The sequence below is a fragment of the Macrobrachium nipponense genome, chromosome 9 (assembly GCF_015104395.2).
Source record: "Macrobrachium nipponense isolate FS-2020 chromosome 9, ASM1510439v2, whole genome shotgun sequence".
Lineage (NCBI taxonomy): Eukaryota > Metazoa > Arthropoda > Malacostraca > Decapoda > Palaemonidae > Macrobrachium > Macrobrachium nipponense.
This window is the reverse complement of record NC_061110.1, coordinates 7,206,753-7,226,042: the sequence shown is the minus strand read 5'-3', so window position 1 is coordinate 7,226,042 and position 19,290 is coordinate 7,206,753. Positions and strand designations below refer to the sequence as shown.

The following is a 19,290-nucleotide window of genomic DNA, read 5'->3' as shown; positions in this document are numbered from 1 at the left end:
TATATGTATACTATGTAGTATTTGTATGCATGTAGTTCATATATATACAAATACGCACACGTGGTTATATTTTTATATGAGTTTATCAGTGTCCGTTTATAAGTCCTGTACACTACATGTATACATACGAGTGTTCCACGATAAATTAACCACACAAAGACATTAACAAAATAACTGAATAAACACCACCATACCATTTCCATATCCAAGTTGGTTTTGCCTCGCCAAAGCCAAGTTGATACGTCAACAGGTAAAAAAAAATAATAAAACTTAATTACAGGTGTTGTACCTTTCCAGGCGAAGTTCGGGTATCGTGGACCTCCAGCCGATGTAGCCTGGGAGAGACAAGGAGAGAAGAAATTGCAGATTCTGGTGAAAGTACGTAAGATGAGAGAGAGAGAGAGAGAGAGAGAGAGAGAGAGAGAGAGAGAGAGAGAGAGAGTTTAACCAGACCACTGAGATGATTAACAGCTCTCGTAGTGCTGGCCCGGAGTACTTGATTTTTTAACGTGGCAAGGAACCAACTGGTTACCTAGCAACGGGACCTACAGCTTATTGTGTGATCCGAACCACATTATATCGAGAAATGAATTACTAATCACCAGAAATACATTCCTCTGACTCCACGTTGGCAGAGCAGGGAATCGAACTCGCGACTACCGAATCGGTAGGCGAGCACGATAACCACTCGTCCAACGTGGAACTGGAGAGAGAGAGAGAGAGAGAGAGAGAGAGAGAGAGAGAATTGAGGTTTGAAATAGAAAGGGCACTGGGAGAAGAATAAGGGGATTATTTTTTGGAGAAAGACAAAGAGAGAAAACTGAGGAAAACAGGATTAGAAAGTCAAATTTTTTGGATATTTCTAATTAATAAAGACATGTGGAATGCTTAATTTGAGAGTAATTGAAGGTAGAGAAACTATAATAAAAATAAGTACGAAAATGGACAATGGAAGAGAGTAATTAATAAAGACATGAAGAGTACATAATTTGAGAGAGAAATTGAAGGTAGAAAAACTATAATAAAAACAAGTACTAAAAGGGGCAAAGGAAGAGAGCAATTAATAAAGACATGTGGAATGCATAATTTGAGAGTAATTGAAGGTAGAGTAACTATAATAAAAATTAAGCACGGAAATGGAAAATGGAAGAGTAATTAATAAAGAAATGAAGAGTGCATCATATGAGAGAGACATTGAAGGTAGAGAAAATATAATAACAAATAATTACGAAAATGGACAAAAGAAGAGAGCAATTAATAAAGAAATGAGAAATTGAAGATAGAGAAACTATATTAAAAATAAGCACGAAAATGGACAAAGGAAGTGAGCAATTAGTACAGAAAAGAGGAATGCATAATTTGAGAGAGAGATTGAAGGTAGAAAAACTATAATAAAAACAAATACGAAAATGGGCAAAGGAAGAGACGGAACATTATTTAAAAAAAAAAGTTATAAAAATGACATCGTAAGATTAAGAAATCAAATGAAGCTCTTAATCAATAGAAAAAATGAAGAAATAATATTAGTTCATTCGATCTGAGACATGTTTGAAAATGAAGAAATATATAAGATAAGGTTAGTACCCTATCCAACATTTTTAAATTCCCCCCGCCTCCCAACGCAACAACAACAACAACAACAACAACAACAACAACAATAATAATAATAATAATAATAATAATAATAATAATAATAATAATAATAATAATAATAATAATAATAATAATTGAAAAGAAACCCACAAAATCACTTTGTAACTTGTTTACTTCTAAGTATTTACATTTAGTTTTACTCCACACTTGAGTACTTTCAGGCTCTGTCTGTGGCCCATTCTCAAGAGATGTTTGGGATGTTAGCCTCGACCCAGGCTAACATCCCAAACATCTCTTGAGAATGGGCCACAGACAGGGCCTGAAAGTACTCGAGTGTGGAGTAAAACTAAATGTAAATACTTAGAAGTAAACAAGTTACAAAGTGATTTTGTGGGTTTCTTTTTCAATCTTCAGAAGAAAACTGAAAGAAGTTTTTGTTTGGTTAATAATAATAATGCTGGTAAGCAGAAGCGACTTAAAACCCTTTTCTCAAATGGGTCACAAGAAGGCCTTATATCACTAGGTGAATAAAAGAGTAAGAGAGACATAGAAAATAAAGAATAATAAACAACAGGATAAGAAAAGAAAAAAATAAATATAAAATATAAACACAAAAAGGATAAAAATTTACTGTATTTCTTATTATGCAGCTACAGGGAAAATACAGGCTTGCTCAGAAACTCTCGGCAGCTCAAATGTAATTTATATCCCTATATATATATATACTATATATATATATATATATATATATATATATATATATATATATATATATATATATACTTATATATATATATATATATATATATATATATATATATATATATATCTATATATATATACTATATATATAATAACATTATATAATAATTACATATATATATATATATATATACTAATTTATATATAATATATATCTATGTATGTATATATAATATATTATATATATTATATTATATAAACATTATACTATGTATATATATATATATATAATGTATGTATTATATATAATTTATTTAGATGAATTAGATTATATATATATATTACATATATAAATATATAATATAATAATATATATATAATATTATATGCATTAATATAATTTTATTTTTAATTTTAATAATCTATAAAAAATATTAAATAAATTAAAAAAAATAAAAAATTATTAATCTAATAAATATATATAAATATATATATACATGTCATTAGGCAAATAAAAAAGTGAGACAGAAAGAAAAAAAATTGAAAGTATCATAACAAAAGGGATTAAAAAAAATATCCCTGTACTTTTACTATGCAGCGGATGGGAAAGTGACAGACCTACTCAGAAACATATCTGGATTTAAAGAAACGTTTATTATGACCAAAAGAATTAAGACTTAAGAATACCTTCCAGTCCTGCTGGATTAGAATCCTCAAGAGTGCCTTTCCCGGTATCCCAGGCTTTAGTTCCTTCTAGTATTAAATTACTGGGGATAATATTTTTTGTTATCTTTTCGTGACGTCGGAATAAAGCTGGAGATCAAGGGAGGTCTTTTTGTTTTTATTTACATTTCCAACTGGATTTCGCTAGAGGTGTTTTCTGAATATGTGGTGGGTGTAGTAGACACATAGTTGTATGCGTTTGACATACATACATGCATACAGGTATATAAGCGCACATGCATATTTACAAATATACGTACATTTTGTATATTACTATGAAATGTGCATATATATATATATGTGTGTATGTGTGTTTATGTATCTGTATACATTATATGTAGTTATGTATGTTTATATTATATTAATATATATATATATATATATAATATAATATTATATATATATTATATATATATTATATGTATGCATACATGTATATACTTATATGTAATACGTATGTAAGTGCGTGTTTCGACTGACTGTGGCAATACCTCATAAAATCAAACCTAGAGAACAAGGAAGTGAAATTATCTCATCTAGAAATCTAGACCAGAAAAAAAAAACACTCACAAAACATGACATCACCCATTTCTTTTAGACATGAACGAATCGACTAATCAGAACGCAGTAGATTCTAGAAAAAAAAAAAACATCTGTTTTTCGTCCACTCCTTTTACAAGAAATCCCTTTTAGCTGACCCGGATGTTATCGAGGGGGGCGGGGGAGGGGAGGGGGAGGGGGGAGGGGGGAAAATAAGTCGTCAGGTCAACGGACGAACTAAAATTCCTCGCTTATCGGGAGATTATCAGAAAGACTGATGGCAGACGTCAACATTTTATTGTTCACGGAAAATGAAATCCTAAATCTCCCCCCGCTCCCCCCACACAAAAGATTTTGATGTCTAATATCTGTGAAACTTCTAAATGCTTTTAGCGTTCGTTGCCTTCCTGAACAGAAACTCAGATCTGTAAAGCTTTTTGTTTGAAGTCTACAAAATTGACGAGGGCTTTTAGTAACGGCTGGTTACAAATCTGAAAAAAGGAATCGGAAATTGATATCTAAACATTTACAAAATACATACTTTGTAGATGTTTCATTTGTAACAAATCTACAAAAAACGCTTTTTAAAATATTCCCATTAAAGTTGCAAAACTTTCTAAATCCGGCAAAGGTTTCTACAACTAATATGTAAAATCCTTAAAAAAAATATAAATCTGGCAAAGGTTCCTACAACTAAGATGTAAAATCCTACAAAAAAACACAAGAAACAAAATGTTCTGTAGATGTCTCATTTTTAAAAATCTACAAAAAAATCCTTTTTTTAAATATTTCTGTTAATACTCCAAAATTTCTACAGATGCCTCAGTATGAGCAGCGCAAAACCTAAATCTACCAAATAAATTAATCTGTAGATGTCTCATTTACAAAAACCAAAAAAAAAAAAATCCTATTTTCAATAATTTTATGGTTCAGATCTTCCAAAGAGGTCTACATATAAGTATGGCAAAAATTTATAAATCTAGTAAAAGCTTATATAATTAATAATTATAATTCTACATAATAAATTCCTCTGTAGATGTCTCATTTGTGAAAATCTACCAAAAAAAAATCATTCTTTAAATATTCTTGTTTATTTTTCAAAACTTCTATAGGTCTCTATATATGAATATGGAAAAACTTTCTGTAAAGTATTTGGTATCTAAAAATAAATCTTGAAAAAGCTTTAACAACTATTACCTACATTTCTACAAAAAATAATTCTTCTTCAAATATTTTCTATTGATGTTGCAAAACTTCTGCAGATGTCTACATTTGAAAATGGCCAAATCTGTAACATATCTGTCAAAGATCTTCTAAAAGTGTTATATAGAAATATAGTCAATGCTTTCCCTAGATACGTTAGGGGGGGAATTTGAAGCTACCAGGGGGGAAATAATTACATTACCTACTAACTAAAAAAAAAATCCCAGATGGATTTTCTCACGAAACCGACTTGAGGTGGACTGTGACATACGTTGAGCGCTTGCCAAAACTAACCCTGATATTGATACACTGGTGCACAAGAGGCAGCCTCCCCCTTCTCACTAATTCATTTCTTAAGTGGAAGAGCAACCAAAAGTACTTTTATTTGTTACTAAACGCTCTCTATGGCTACGCAGTTAGTTGTTACTAACCGCTCTCTATCCACTTCACTTTGTAACTATATGTTTATCAGTATATTTGTACATTTGAAAAATGAATTAGTAAATGGTCACAGTGTGTTTTAACTACTCTTTCTCTCATACACATGAAGGGGAAAATCTGGATGGGTGAACTGGGTGCAGGGGGATATGACAGAAAAAAGTTTGGGAACCACTGATCTATAAAACTTGTAAAACTCTTAGAAACATCAGTTAACAGGTCTTTTAAAAATGTCTAATATATTTTTTCTCTATAAATCTCGCAAACTATCTGAGTAATAATAGTAATTCTCACAATGTCCCGTTTCTACCGTCAACTTAAGATAGTTGGTTAAAACAAATTCTAATTTCATTTAAGCCATATGAACGATTAATTTAGCTTCAGAAGGAATAAAAATCATTATATTAAACCTATTCTAAAAATAAAAACATGATGTAGAGATATTGGTGATAGAAATAATTTAGAATCTGCCTTAAAAGAAAAAATAAAATAATTAATAATGATGTAACTTACAATATTTGGCCCAAACAAAATTAGCTGCATATTGTTATTATTATTATTATTATTATTATTATTATTATTATTATTATTATTATTATTATTATTATTATTATTATTATTTGGCTGGAAAAAGACCCTCATTAATATAAGTTTTATTTCAAGTAATGGCTATTTCAGCCGCGTTTATTTTGTATAGAAGTTTCTCTATTCTCCTTATTGTTGACTTTTCTTCTGTACTCAATCTGAGTACAGAAGAAAAGTCAGTAATAAGCAGAATAGAGAAACTTCTATACAAAATAAACACGGCTGAAATAGCTATTATTTTCAATAAAACCTGTATTATTATTATTATTATTATTTTTTTTTTTTTTTTTTGCTCTATCACAGTCCTCCAATTCGACTGGGTGGTATTTATAGTGTGGGGTTCCGGGTTGCATCCTGCCTCCTTAGGAGTCCATCACTTTTCTTACTATGTGCGCCGTTTCTAGGATCACATTCTTCTGCATGAGTCCTGGAGCTACTTCGGCATATAGTTTTTTCAGATTCCTTTTCAGGGATCTTGGGATCGTGCCTATGGGTACAATTTCTACTGGCATATCGCATATCCTTCTTATTTCTATTTTCAGGTCTTGATACTTATCCATTTTTTTCCCTTTCTTTCTCCTCAACTCTGGTGTCCATGGTATTGCGACATCAATGAGTGATACTTTCTTCTTGATTTTGTCAATCAACGTCACGTCTGGTCTATTTGCACGTATCACCCTATCTGTTCTGATACCATAGTCCCAGACGATCTTTGCCTGATCGTTTTCTATCACTCCTTCAGGTTGGTGTTCGTACCACTTATTACTGCAAGGTAGCTGGTGTTTCTTGCACAGGCTCCAGTGGAGGGCTTTTGCTACTGAATCATGCCTCTTTTTGTACTGGTTCGGTGCAAGTGCCGGGCATTCGCTTGCTATGTGGTTTATGGTTTCATTTTTCGTATTGCACTTCCTACATATGGGAGAGATGTTATTTCCATCTGTCGTTCTTTGGACATATCTGGTTCTTAGGGCCTGATCTTGTGCCGCTGTTATCATTCCTTCAGTTTCTTTCTTGAGCTCTCCCCTCAGTAGCCATTGCCACGTGTCATCGCTGGCTAGTACTTTAGTCTGTCTCATGTATTGTCCGTGCATTGGTTTGTTATGCCATTCCTCTGTCCTGCTTGTCTTTCTCCTGTCTCTGTATATTTCTGGGTCTTCGTCTACTTTTATTAGTCCTTCTTCCCATGTACTCTTGAGCCACTCGTCTTCACTGGTCTTCATATATTGCTCCAGGGCTCTGTTCTCGATGTTGACGCAGTCCTCTATGCTTAGTAGTCCTCTCCCTCCTTCCTTTCGTGTTATGTATAGTCTATCGGTATTTGCTCTTGGGTGCAGTGCTTTGTGTATTGTCATATGCTTCCTCGTTTTCTGATCTATGCTGCGAAGTTCTGCCTTCGTCCATTCGACTATTCCTGCGCTATATCTGATTACTGGCACTGCCCATGTGTTTATGGCTTTTATCATATTTCCGGCGTTGAGTTTTGACTTGAGTATCGCCTTGAGTCTCTGCATATATTCTTTCCTGATCGTGTCCTTCATCTCTTGGTGTTTTATATCCCCTCCTTCCGTTATTCCCAGGTAAGTGTATCCCGTCTCATCTATGTGTTTGATGTTGTTCCCATCTGGTAGCTTTATCCCTTCAGTCCTTGTTACTTTGCCCTTTTGTATGTTGACTAGGGCACATTTTTCTATTCCAAACTCCATCCTGATGTCCCCAGATACAATCCTTACAGTCTGGATTAAGGTATGTATTTCTTTGATGCTCTTACCATACAGCTTGATGTCGTCCATGAACATCAGATGGTTAATTCTGTTGCCTCTTTTCTTGAGTTGGTATCCAGCATCCATCTTCTGCAGTACTTTTGTCATGGGAATCATGGCTACTACGAAGAGTAGTGGGGACAGTGAGTCGCCCTGGAAGATCCCTCTCCTGATATTAACCTCTGCTAGTCTTATTCCAGAGCTTGTAAGTATTGTTTTCCAGTTGCGCATTGTAGTTTTGAGGAAGCTGATGGTGTTTTCCTCTGCCCCATATATCTTAAGGCATTCTATTAGCCATGTGTATGGTACCATGTCGAAGGCTTTCTTATAGTCTATCCATGCCATGCTTCTTCAAATATTTTCTATTATTATTATTATTATTATTATTATTATTATTATTATTATTATTATTATTATTATTATTATTATTATTATTATTATTATTATTATTATTATTATTATTATTATTATTGTTATTATTATTATTATTATTATTATGTAGAAATGAGGCCTATTCATATGGAACAAGCCCACCAAAGGGGCCACTGACTTGTAATTCTTAAAGCTTCCAAAGAATATTATGGTGTTCATTAAGGAAGGAGTAAGAGGAGGTACAGGGAAATACAGATAATGACAAATTTAACTTTAGATTTTACTGTCAGTAATCGTGTATGACTTTGATCATCAAGTCTTCGAAAGAGACTGGAAAGAATTATTTTATTGTGACTCTCGCCTTTCCATATAGCCAATCTAGTGATTGCATCAATTCAGATATACGAGAACGAAAGTTTCCCGCTTTCTCGTCGAGAGTTCGCCAGGCGCCGAATTTATCGCTGGTAAAAGGGATTGAAAAAAAAATACCCATAAAATTCCGATAACTGTTAGGTTGATTATCGAGATTTTCTGGCGTAGCGATGCACCCAAGAATTTGGAAGGCGAGATATGAAGAGATTTATTTTAAGCAGTTTTAGAATGATTTGGAAGTCGGAGAAATGGAGTGTTTTTTTTCAGCAGCTTTAAAATAAATATGATATGTTTTAGAGATTTTTTCTCACTGTAGAAATGATTTTTTTTCAGCAGTTTTGAAATAAACATTATTTCCCATAGATATGTTTTTTCTGACTGTTGAAATGTTTTTTTTTTTTTCAGCAGTTTTAAGCCAAATATTATTTTCCTTAGATATGTTTTTTCCCATTGTTGAAATTAATTTCTTTTTCAGCACTTTTGAAATAAACATTATTTCCCATAGATATGTTTTTCTCACTGTTGAAATGAAGTTTTTTTTCCAGCATTTTTAAAATAAATTATTTTTCAAGAGGTGTTTTTCTCACTGTTGAAATGATTTTTTTTTCAGCAGTTTTAAGACAAATATTATTTTCCTTAAAGATTTTTTCTCACTGTTGAAATTTAGTTTTTTTTCAGCAGTTTTAAAATAAACATTATTTCATTTAGAGATTTTTTTTCTCAATTTTGAAATGAAGTTTTTTTAATAAGGTGTTTCTCAAGAGTTTTAAAACGAATATTATTTTCCATAGAGATGTTTTTCTCACTTTTGAAATAAAGTGTTTTTCAACAGTTTTAAAACAAATATTATTTTCCTTTGAGATGTTGTTTCTCACTTTTGAAATAAAGTGTTTTGAACAGTTTTAAAACAAACATTATTTTCATAAAGATGTTTTTTCTCACTGTTTCAGTTATACTAGTTCTTCTGGTACAAAAGGTGACTTTCAAAAGTCAATGCTCTTTAGAAAGAAATAAGATGAAGTAAAGGGAAATACAGAAATAAAGAGATCTCACTTACTAAAAAATAAAAATAAATAAATTAATAAATAGAAAAATTGATAAAAATGTATTAAAATGCAAAAAAATGGTATTAGTTGGACTGTCCATAGTCCTTCCAAAAAATTAAACTTATTATAAGTTCTTTGCAAGAGGATAACTTCTCTCGGGTCTAAACAAAAGTATAAAAATACACTTGGGGTTTATCATGGAAGAATAAACAGTCCCTCACAAAATAATGTCTTTAAAAAGTCATGAAAATTCTTCTGGACAAAGCAAAAATCAATAAATAATAATAATGATGAAATAAAATGAATAAATAAATAATAAAAAAGTCCCTCACTAAATAATGTCTTCAAAAAGTAATGCAAATCCTTCTGGACAAAGCAAAAAAAATAATAATAATAATCAAATAAAATAAATGAATAAATAATAAAAAAAAGTCCCTCACTAAATAATGTCTCCAAAAATCATGAAAATCCTTCTGGACAAAGCAAAAATAAAAATAATAATTATAATAATAATATAGTAAAATAAATAAATAAATCAATAAAAAAGACCGTGGGACTTCGAGATAGAAATGAAAGCACTTCATGGCCGTAACAAGAAAAACAATTTAAAAAATGCGTCAAAGTTTCTACGGCGCAACCGAATTTTCTGTACAGCCGCTACATCGTACAATGAAGGCCACCGAAAACAGATCTATCTTCCGGTAATTTCGGTATAATGCTGTATGAGCCGTGGCCCACGAAACTTGAACCACGGCCCGATGGTATCCTATCCTATATTGTTTCCAGAAGCACACGATTATGGCTTTTTTTAATCTTAAATAAAAAAAAAAAACTAATGAGGCTAGAGGGCTGCAATTTGCTATGTTTGATGATTGGAGGGTGGATGGTCAACATACAAATTTGCAGCCCTCTAGCCTCAGTTGTTTTTAAGGTCAGAGGGCGGACAGAAAAAGTACGGACAAAAAAGTGCGGATGGATATTACATTTACAATCCGCGAATAGTGAAATGTCTCAGCGCGTGGAGAAAAAAAAAAAAAAAAAAAACACAGATGAATAAAGGAGAAAAATGCCCTGTGGTCCTAAACAAAAGCAAAATCCTTTTGGGATTTTATGAGGGGAAAAGTACATACGGCCTTCAGTAGAAATACTCCCAAGCCTCATTTAAGAATAATTTTAATTAATCCTTCTTGACTTCAAGATTAAATCCATAGAGGTCTTCACGAAGGAAAAAATCCTACGGGCTATCCTGTCCTTCTGAAGGAGAAAGAAATCCCACGGGCCTTCAAGGAAACGAATCCTTCGGGCTTTCAATAAATGAAATCCTACGGGGTTTCAAGAAATCAAATCCTACGACATTTCAAGAAATAAAATCCCACGGGCCTTCAAAAAAGAAAAATATCCTACGGGCTTTCAAGAAATCAAATCCTACGGACCTTCACACAGAGAAAAATACTACAGGATTTAAAAAAATCAAATCCTATGGGCTTTCAAAAATTCAAATCCTACTGGCTTTCAAGAAATCAAATCCTACGGACCTTCAAAATAGAAAAAAAATCAATCCTACAGGGTTTCAAAAAATCAAAACCTACGGACATTTACAAAGAAAAAAAAATCCTACAGGCTTTCAAGACATCAAATCCTACGGACCTTCACACAGAAAAATCCTACAGAGTTTCAAGAATCAAATCCTACAGGCTTTCAAGAAATCAAATCCTACAGATCTTCATAAATAAAAAAAATCCTACAGGCATGCAAGAAATCAAACCATAAAATCCATAAAAAAACAAATCCTTACGGACCTTCACCAGAGGGAAAAATCATGTCTTTCAAAACGAAAAATGCTACGATCCTTAAAGAGAGAGAGAGAGAGAGAGAGAGAGAGAGAGAGAGAGAGAGAGAGAGAGAGAGATCCTCACGTGCTGAAGTTTCAGGAACTGGTGGGCCGTCGGTCACATAGGCGTAGAGCTGCTCATGGCGTAGGAAGGCATCCTCCGCGTATGCGTCCTCCTGACGGCGATCGCAGGAACTGCTCCTGTTGGAGGATTGGTAAGGACTCCTGGGGCGCGACGAACAAAACTGGAATGAAAAGGATTAAACAAAAAAATTAACTTATAATAAATTTTGTCTGGTTTTAGGATTTCCTGGAGTTCCCCAATCTATGATAACTCATGATAAATTTCCTGGAGTTCCCCAATCTATAATAATTCATATTTCATAAAAAAAAATGTTCATAAATAGTCGAAACAAATACACGAAATACTAATATCGCACCCATTTTCCTGGCATTTTAATATATTTTTTATCGATTTTTCCATTTATTTTTTTTTTCTTTTTAATAAGTGAGAGGTCTACTTTCTGTATTTCCTCCTTACCTTCTCGTAATTCCTAATAAACACCAGAGTATTCTTTGGGAGGTTTAATTTCAAGTCAGTGGGCCCTTTAGTGGGCTTGTTCCACATGAATAGGGTTAATCTGAATAATAATAATAATAATAATAAAATAATTAATAATAATAATAATAATAATAATAATAATAAAAATAATAATAATAAATAATAATAAAATAAAATTAACCCATTGATGTTCATGGACGACATCAAGCTGTATGGTAAGAGCATCAAGGAAATAGATACCCTAATCCAGACTGTAAGGATTGTATCTGGGGACATCAGGATGGAGTTTGGAATAGAAAAATGCGCCTTAGTCAACATACAAAAAGGCAAAGTAACGAGAACTGAAGGGATAAAGCTACCAGATGGGAGCAACATCAAACACATAGATGAGACAGGATACAAATACCTGGGAATAATGGAAGGAGGAGATATAAAACACCAAGAGATGAAGGACACGATCAGGAAAGAATATATGCAGAGACTCAAGGCGATACTCAAGTCAAAACTCAACGCCGGAAATATGATAAAAGCCATAAACACATGGGCAGTGCCAGTAATCAGATACAGCGCAGGAATAGTGGAATGGACGAAGGCAGAACTCCGCAGCATAGATCAGAAAACCAGGAAACAAATGACAATACACAAAGCACTACACCCAAGAGCAAATACGGACAGACTATACATAACACGAAAGGAAGGAGGGAGAGGACTACTAAGTATAGAGGACTGCGTCAACATTGAAAAAACAGAGCACTGGGCAATATCTGAAAACCAGTGAAGACGAGTGGCTAAAGAGTGCATGGAAGGGAATGACTAATAAAAGTAGACGAAGACCCAGAAATATACGAGACAGGAGAAAGACAGAAAGAACAGAGGAGTGGCACACAAACCAATGCACGGACAATACATGAGACAGACTAAAGAAACTAGCCAGCGATGACAATTGGCAAATGGCTACAGAGGGGAGAGCTAAAGAAGGACTGAAGGAATGATAACAGCGGCACAAGATCAGGCCCTAAAGAACCAGATATGTTCAAAGTATGATAGACGGAAAATAACATCTCTCCCATATGTAGGAAGTGCAATACGAAAAATGAAACCATAAACCACATAGCAAGTGAATGCCCGGCACTTGCACAGAACCAGTACAAAAAGAGGTATGATTCAGTGGCAAAAAGCCCTCCACTGGAGCCTGTGCAAAAACATCAGCTACCTTGCAGTAATAAGTGGTACGAGCACCAACCTGAAGGAGTGATAGAAAACGATCAGGCAAAGATCCTCTGGGACTATGGTATCAGAACGGATAGGGGTGATACGTGCAAACAGACCAGACGTGACGTTGATTGACAAAGTCAAGAAGAAAGTATCACTCATTGATGTCGCAATACCATGGGACACCAGAGTTGAAAGAGAAAGAGAGGGAAAAAATGGGATAAGTATCAAGATCTGAAAATAGAAATAAGAAGGATATGGGATATGCCAGTGGAAATCGTACCCATAATCATAGGAGCACTAGGCACGATCCCAAGATCCCTGAAAAGGAAATCTGGAAAAACTAGAGGCTGAAGTAGCTCCGGGCCTCATGCAGAAGAGTGTGATCCTAGAAACGGCACACATAGTAAGAAAAGTGATGACTCCTAAGGAGGCAGGATGCAACCGGAACCCCACACTATAAATACCACCCAGTCGAATTGGAGGACTGTGATAGAGCAAAAAAAAAAAAAAAAAAAAAAAAAAAAAAAAAAAAAAAAAAAAAAAAAAAAAAAAAAAATAATAATAATAATAATAATAATAATTGGGACAACTCTCCATCACAAGAGTATATATAATGTTCTAAGGGGTTCACAATAATAAAAACAAAAAAGTTAAGAGTTCGTGTATAATTTAAAAACACTTTCTAAAGCTTTCGAACCCTTCCCTGGGTTCATCTTCAGTCCAAAAAAAAAAAAAAAAAAAAAAAAAATGAAACCAGGGAAGTGTTCGAAAGCCTTATAAAGTGTTTTTAAATATACACGAACTCTTAATTTTTTTTTTTATTATTGAAAACCCTTTAGAACAAAATAATAATAATAAATTATAAAAACCAAATTATTTGTCTCATGCCAAATCGCGATAATTTAAACGTAAGTGTTTTAAATATCCTTAGTTTTTAAATAAATTTTGCAAAATAATTAAGTTATTTTTAGCCTTAAAGCGACTGATAAATCTTTATATTAACTTCAGTATTCAAAACAGTTCACGAAAACAGTACGTTAATGTTTGCATTGATAAAAATGCAAGCAAACACTTTGCTATTGCAAGCATTTACAAATGAAATGTTGCGGGTCGCGAATAACAGTATGTCAGCGCTTGAATTTATAAAAATGCTAGCTAAAATTTTGCCAAAGTTAACATTTATGAATAAGAATGTTGCATAAACATTACCACCTCAGATTCAACAATCACCCTCTCAACCTATTTTGATATGACAGCAGAGGTAACAAGGCGTGATCCGACCTCCAACTTACTCGGAGGCGCGTGCTTAAAATCTATGGTCAAATAGAAAGCTAAAATAAATACGCTATATTTCATTAGAAATATTTTTTCTGTTCTGTTTAACATAAACATGCAATGTTATCTATCTTTCCCATTTTCATTTTAATGAATAAATCATAAATATCCTATTCTAAAATTCCTGTATCTTTAACTCAAAGTGAAACACCTTTTTCAGACCTTTTTTAGGCTTTTCCATATGGCTTTTCTATCCCCCCAACAAGAACAACAACAAGTATGCAAAAATAATTTGACACGAAGTACTCATTCTTCTTTATAATGAAAGGAATATGATTCCGACGGCAGGAAATTACATTACAAAGGAATTTCACGGATGAGAAGTTTTATGCGATGAAATGACAGTGTTACAGTCTATTCCTATGACTTTTACTGCCCTGTATTATGGGAGAGATGAAAGAAAACCAAAGCAATACAACGACACGTATTTGAAAGACGCGACTTAAATCACTGCGAGTGTGTGACTGGAAGCTTATTAAAAAGTAATATTTTACATCTATTTTGCCCTAGTATATAATTTTCAGATATTTGCCAAAAAATTATCGCCTTTAATGATGTAGGAGTATCGAAATTATATTTCAAGAAATGACATTTTTCAAACCTTTAAAGGTTCTAACTTCGTAGACAAATTACTGGCTCTTTTTTATTCATATTTTTTATTCATATTTTCCCTTGTGTGTAATTTTCAGATGTTTGATAAAGTTGTTGCTTTTTATGACGTATAATACCAGAAATGATATTTGAAGAATATTTAATTTTTCATAACTCTATTGGGTCTAAATTCTTATTTTCTAAAAAAAAAAAATACAAAACACTATTTAATTTTTCTTTGTTCATATAAACGAGTCATTTTAAATTTCATTTCGAAGCCTTCACACTACAAAGAATCATGGATGAACCCCTTGTGCAGAAAACCTAAACTACATAATTTTTTTTTTCTCTTTCACTAAACATGAATTCCAGCCAGATTATATATGTTCCTGACCTCTGATGAATATGGCAAAAGAGGTTGAGTCTCTCGCGTTCCACGTCTCCCAGAAGGCTACAAGTATACAAGTAAATCAAGGGTCTGTTTACCAATACCCAAGACAACATAACTTTTTAGCACGACTTCAAAACACTGTAATTTTATAATCCATATATGATTTACAGCTAAAAAATATTCTGTTTATCTCAGTTATGCTTTTGTTTCTTATTCTGTTCCTTTCTAAATTTATCTAAGTTATACTATGCTGTAATTTATGGTAGACGGTAGATTAGTTAAACTAAACAATGAGTGATCCAACCTCCAGCTTGCTCGGGGTGCGTGCTAAAATCTACAGTCAAATAGAGCGTTGTTTCACCAACGAAAATTAAAATAACTACGCTATATTTTATTAGAAATAATTATGCTGTACTGTTCAAATGCACATTATTTATTTTTTTACATTTTCATTCTAATAAGTAAATCAGAAATACCCTATCCTTAAATTCCTGTATCTTTAACCCAACGCGAAACACCTTTTCCTAACCCCCAACAAGAACAAAAACAACAACAAAGTATTTTGTAGGCTTACTCCCCGAGTAAGCGAAAATCAGAAATAAACAATAGTATATTACGAAAGCGCTAAGGGCAGGAGTTTTTTTTGTGCGTGGCAATTAAAATAGTCGTGTGAACTCCGTAGAATTTTTCATACCACGCTGAGTGAGTATGAGTAGCTGACCGAGTGTACTAAGTTGTTTCCTTTCAGCTCTCTCTCTCTCTCTCTCTCTCTCTCTCTCTCTCTCTCTCTCTCTCATACTTTGTATCATTCTCTCTCGTTCTTTTTCATTCTCCCTCTCATACATACTATGTCAAAAGCACAAGAGCATTTACAAGTCACAGTCCTTAACTGATCATTAAGAGCATAACATAACATACAGAGTCTAAGAACATAAAGCAGAATAATTGCAAAAAGATCACGTGACATAACAGACTTCTTACCTTATAGAGATCCTGCGCAGAAGCGTAATCCGCGTCTCTCCTCTGCGCAGCCGAATTCTCACCCTTCACAACAGAGCGCCTGGGGAGGGGGATAAGGACCATTTTGTCATTCGTGATCTATGGGAATTTGAGCCTTATTGAATAAGACGTCTTCAGGGTCAAAAGGGTAAGTCTAGGCCGAAAATAATATTTGCAAAAGATTCAATCGCTAAAAAAATTAGTGTTTAAAGTTTGGCTGGTTAAATTTGATGAAAAATATTAATAAATAGACGTAATTAGATAGCTAAAGCTTTATATTTATTATTGTAAGGATAGATATTAATATGGACATTTGAAAGTGTCTTTCAGTAACTAGCATTTGGTATGGAAAGATATTTTGACGTAAATCATGATTTTGAAGCCCGCTAGTGAAATTTTTTTAACAATATGATAACAACTCGTTAGCTTAGGTACAGCTAATATCAGGTTAATTAATTTTGACCCCAACTGCAAGTCATTAAGTAGTTTGAGTATAACGAACCAATGACATTCCCTTAATGATCCATGTTTCCCGAGAAAAAAATCTACCATATATATATATATTATATATATATATATATATATATATATATATATATATATATATATATATATATCCCTACATACACATAGACACTTATAGATTATATATATGGTATATACATATTAAATATAATCTATATACTACTATATATTAATATATATATATATATATATATATATATATATATATATATATATAATATAATACTATATATATATAGATAGATAATATCAATCCCACATCTATAACCTTTTCCCGTCCACATTCACCCTAAACGTTAGAATTTACTCCCGAGAAAAATAAAATAAAATTAAAAATGAAAAGAATTTTTATTAACCTGAAATCGTGCTATCAACGACTTCCAGAGGTCATGCAAAGGCGTCTTTGGTATTGTCCAACAAACTCGTGGGTATTTGTCGCAAAAACATTTTTTGCTTTGCTTGCTTGCTTGCTTGCGAGAGAGAGAGAGAGAGAGAGAGAGAGAGAGAGAGAGAGAGAGAGAGAGAGAGAGAGAGAGAGAGTTTAGTTGTGGACATTCGTGCACACCGGATGTGGACTTTTCGTGGAACCATGTTCCGGTGCGTGGAAGGGATTGAGGGAAGAAAAAAATGAATGTACACAGAACTGTATATATAAGAATAAAAGTAAAGGTTGGGGGTTAATACTAGGGCATTGAGAACTGGATGGAGAGAGAGAGAGAGAGAGAGAGAGAGAGAGAGAGAGAGAGAGAGAGAATATCTTGGCAATTAGCAAACGAGTGATAGGTAACGAAGTGTAAAAACATGGAGAGAGAGAGAGAGAGAGAGAGAGAGAGAGAGAGAGAGAGAGAGAGAGAGAGAATATTTCTACAACTGGCAAAGAAATGAAAGGTAACACAAGTGCAAGAAGAAAATGTGCAGGAGAGAAGAAAAGAGAAAGAATCCCTAAAAGAGAGAGAGAGAGAGAGAGAGAGAGAGAGAGAGAGAGAGAGAGAGAGAGAGAGGTAGCATTACCAAAAACTATCATCTGACTAAATCCCAGGAAAAAAAAAATACAGTTGTTTAGCAACCTGGCAATCACCGTCAACCACAATGGGATGCAGGTCAGTGATTCCCTCTGCCCAAAATTACAGTCTACGAAAAGATATCAAGAAACGAGTAGTCTAAGTAGAACAATTCTTATAATCCCCTTAAAAAAATAGGAAAAGAAGGTACAAACTTATTCCTGGAATTGAAAAGAACCTAACGAGCCTTTTGGACAAAGCTGAACTTGAAAAGAATTTATAGAACTTGTGTTGAACTTGAAGCTGTTTAGACAGAGCTGAGCTTAACTTGAAAGAACCTACAGAACTGAAGCTGAACTTGAAGCTGTTTGGACAAAGCTGAATTTAACTTGAAAGAACCTACAGAACTTAAGCTGAACTTAAAGCTGTTTGGACAGAGCTGAACTTAACTTGAAAGAACCAACAGAACTTAAGCTGAACTTAAAGCTGTTTGGATAGAGCTGAGCTTAACTTGAAAGAACCTACAGAACTTAAGCTGAACTTAAAGCTGTTTGAGCAGAGCTGAACTTGAAAAGAACCTAAAGAACTTTATGGACAAAGTTGAACTTGAAAAGAATTTATAGAACTTAAGCTGAACTTAGGGCTGTTTGACAAAGCTGAACTTGAAAAGAACCTACAGAAATTAAGCTGAACTTAGGGCTGTTTGACAAAGCTGAACTTGAAAAGAACCTACAGAACTTAAGCTGAACTTAAAGCTGTTTGACAAAGCTGAACTTGAAAAGAACCTAAAGAACTTTTTGGACAAAGCTGAACTTGAAAAGAGCCTACAGAACTTAAGCTGAACCTGAAGCTTTTTGGACACATTTAAACATTTAAGCTGTTTGGACAATGGGTGGGGGAATGGGGCAGGGGGATGTGTAGGAAGAAAAAGAGAGGGTCAAGGGATTAGCTAATTGCGTGGAACTTATACCTGAATTATACCTGTTACCTTCGCCCGGTAAATTACCCGGTGAATGCACGTGAATTCTTCTCGGCTTATGTGAATGACAGCTGGGTTTACTCACGTAAGAAAGGGGAGAGAGAGAGAGAGAGAGAGAGAGAGAGAGAGAGAGAGAGAGAGAGAGAGAAGGGGGAAAGGCAAATTAGGATATAAACAAAGACTGATAAGAATAAAACTATATAATTATCCAGCTTCGTAGATGAAAGAGAAAGGGAAACACAAAATGGAGGACAGAAAAAAATTAAGATAAAGGAAAATTTTCTTCTTCCCGTTGATGGAAACGTGACAGCTATAATTAGAACGTTTAAAATAAATCTGAATTGTAAGACAATCTCTCAACTCCATCTCTTCGACTTAAGAGAGAGAGAGAGAGAGAGAGAGAGAGAGTTGTTTTTATTCTATCTGCCAATTTTTAATCCCTTATTGAAGGCAACACGTGTCAAATAAACTGTTTTCATTTTGTTTATGATAATTGCGTTATTGTAATTTATTTATGTTATTGCAAA

At 33.5% G+C, this 19,290-nt stretch overlaps 1 protein-coding gene across 2 annotated transcripts in view; it reads right to left on the bottom strand.

Annotated features, from left to right (window-relative positions):
• Positions 1-6: 6 nt before the first annotated feature.
• LOC135217877 (uncharacterized) overlaps positions 7-19,290 on the bottom strand; it is a 106,488-nt gene continuing 87,204 nt past the window's right edge. For both annotated transcript variants that reach the window (XM_064253900.1, XM_064253899.1), the window contains exons 3-5: positions 16,241-16,319; positions 11,251-11,410; positions 7-335 (exon numbers count right to left, since the gene is read on the bottom strand). In XM_064253900.1, the coding sequence (XP_064109970.1) occupies positions 271-335; positions 11,251-11,410; positions 16,241-16,319 (304 nt within the window). In that variant the 3' untranslated portion in view covers positions 7-270. The remainder of the gene's footprint in view (positions 336-11,250; positions 11,411-16,240; positions 16,320-19,290) is intronic.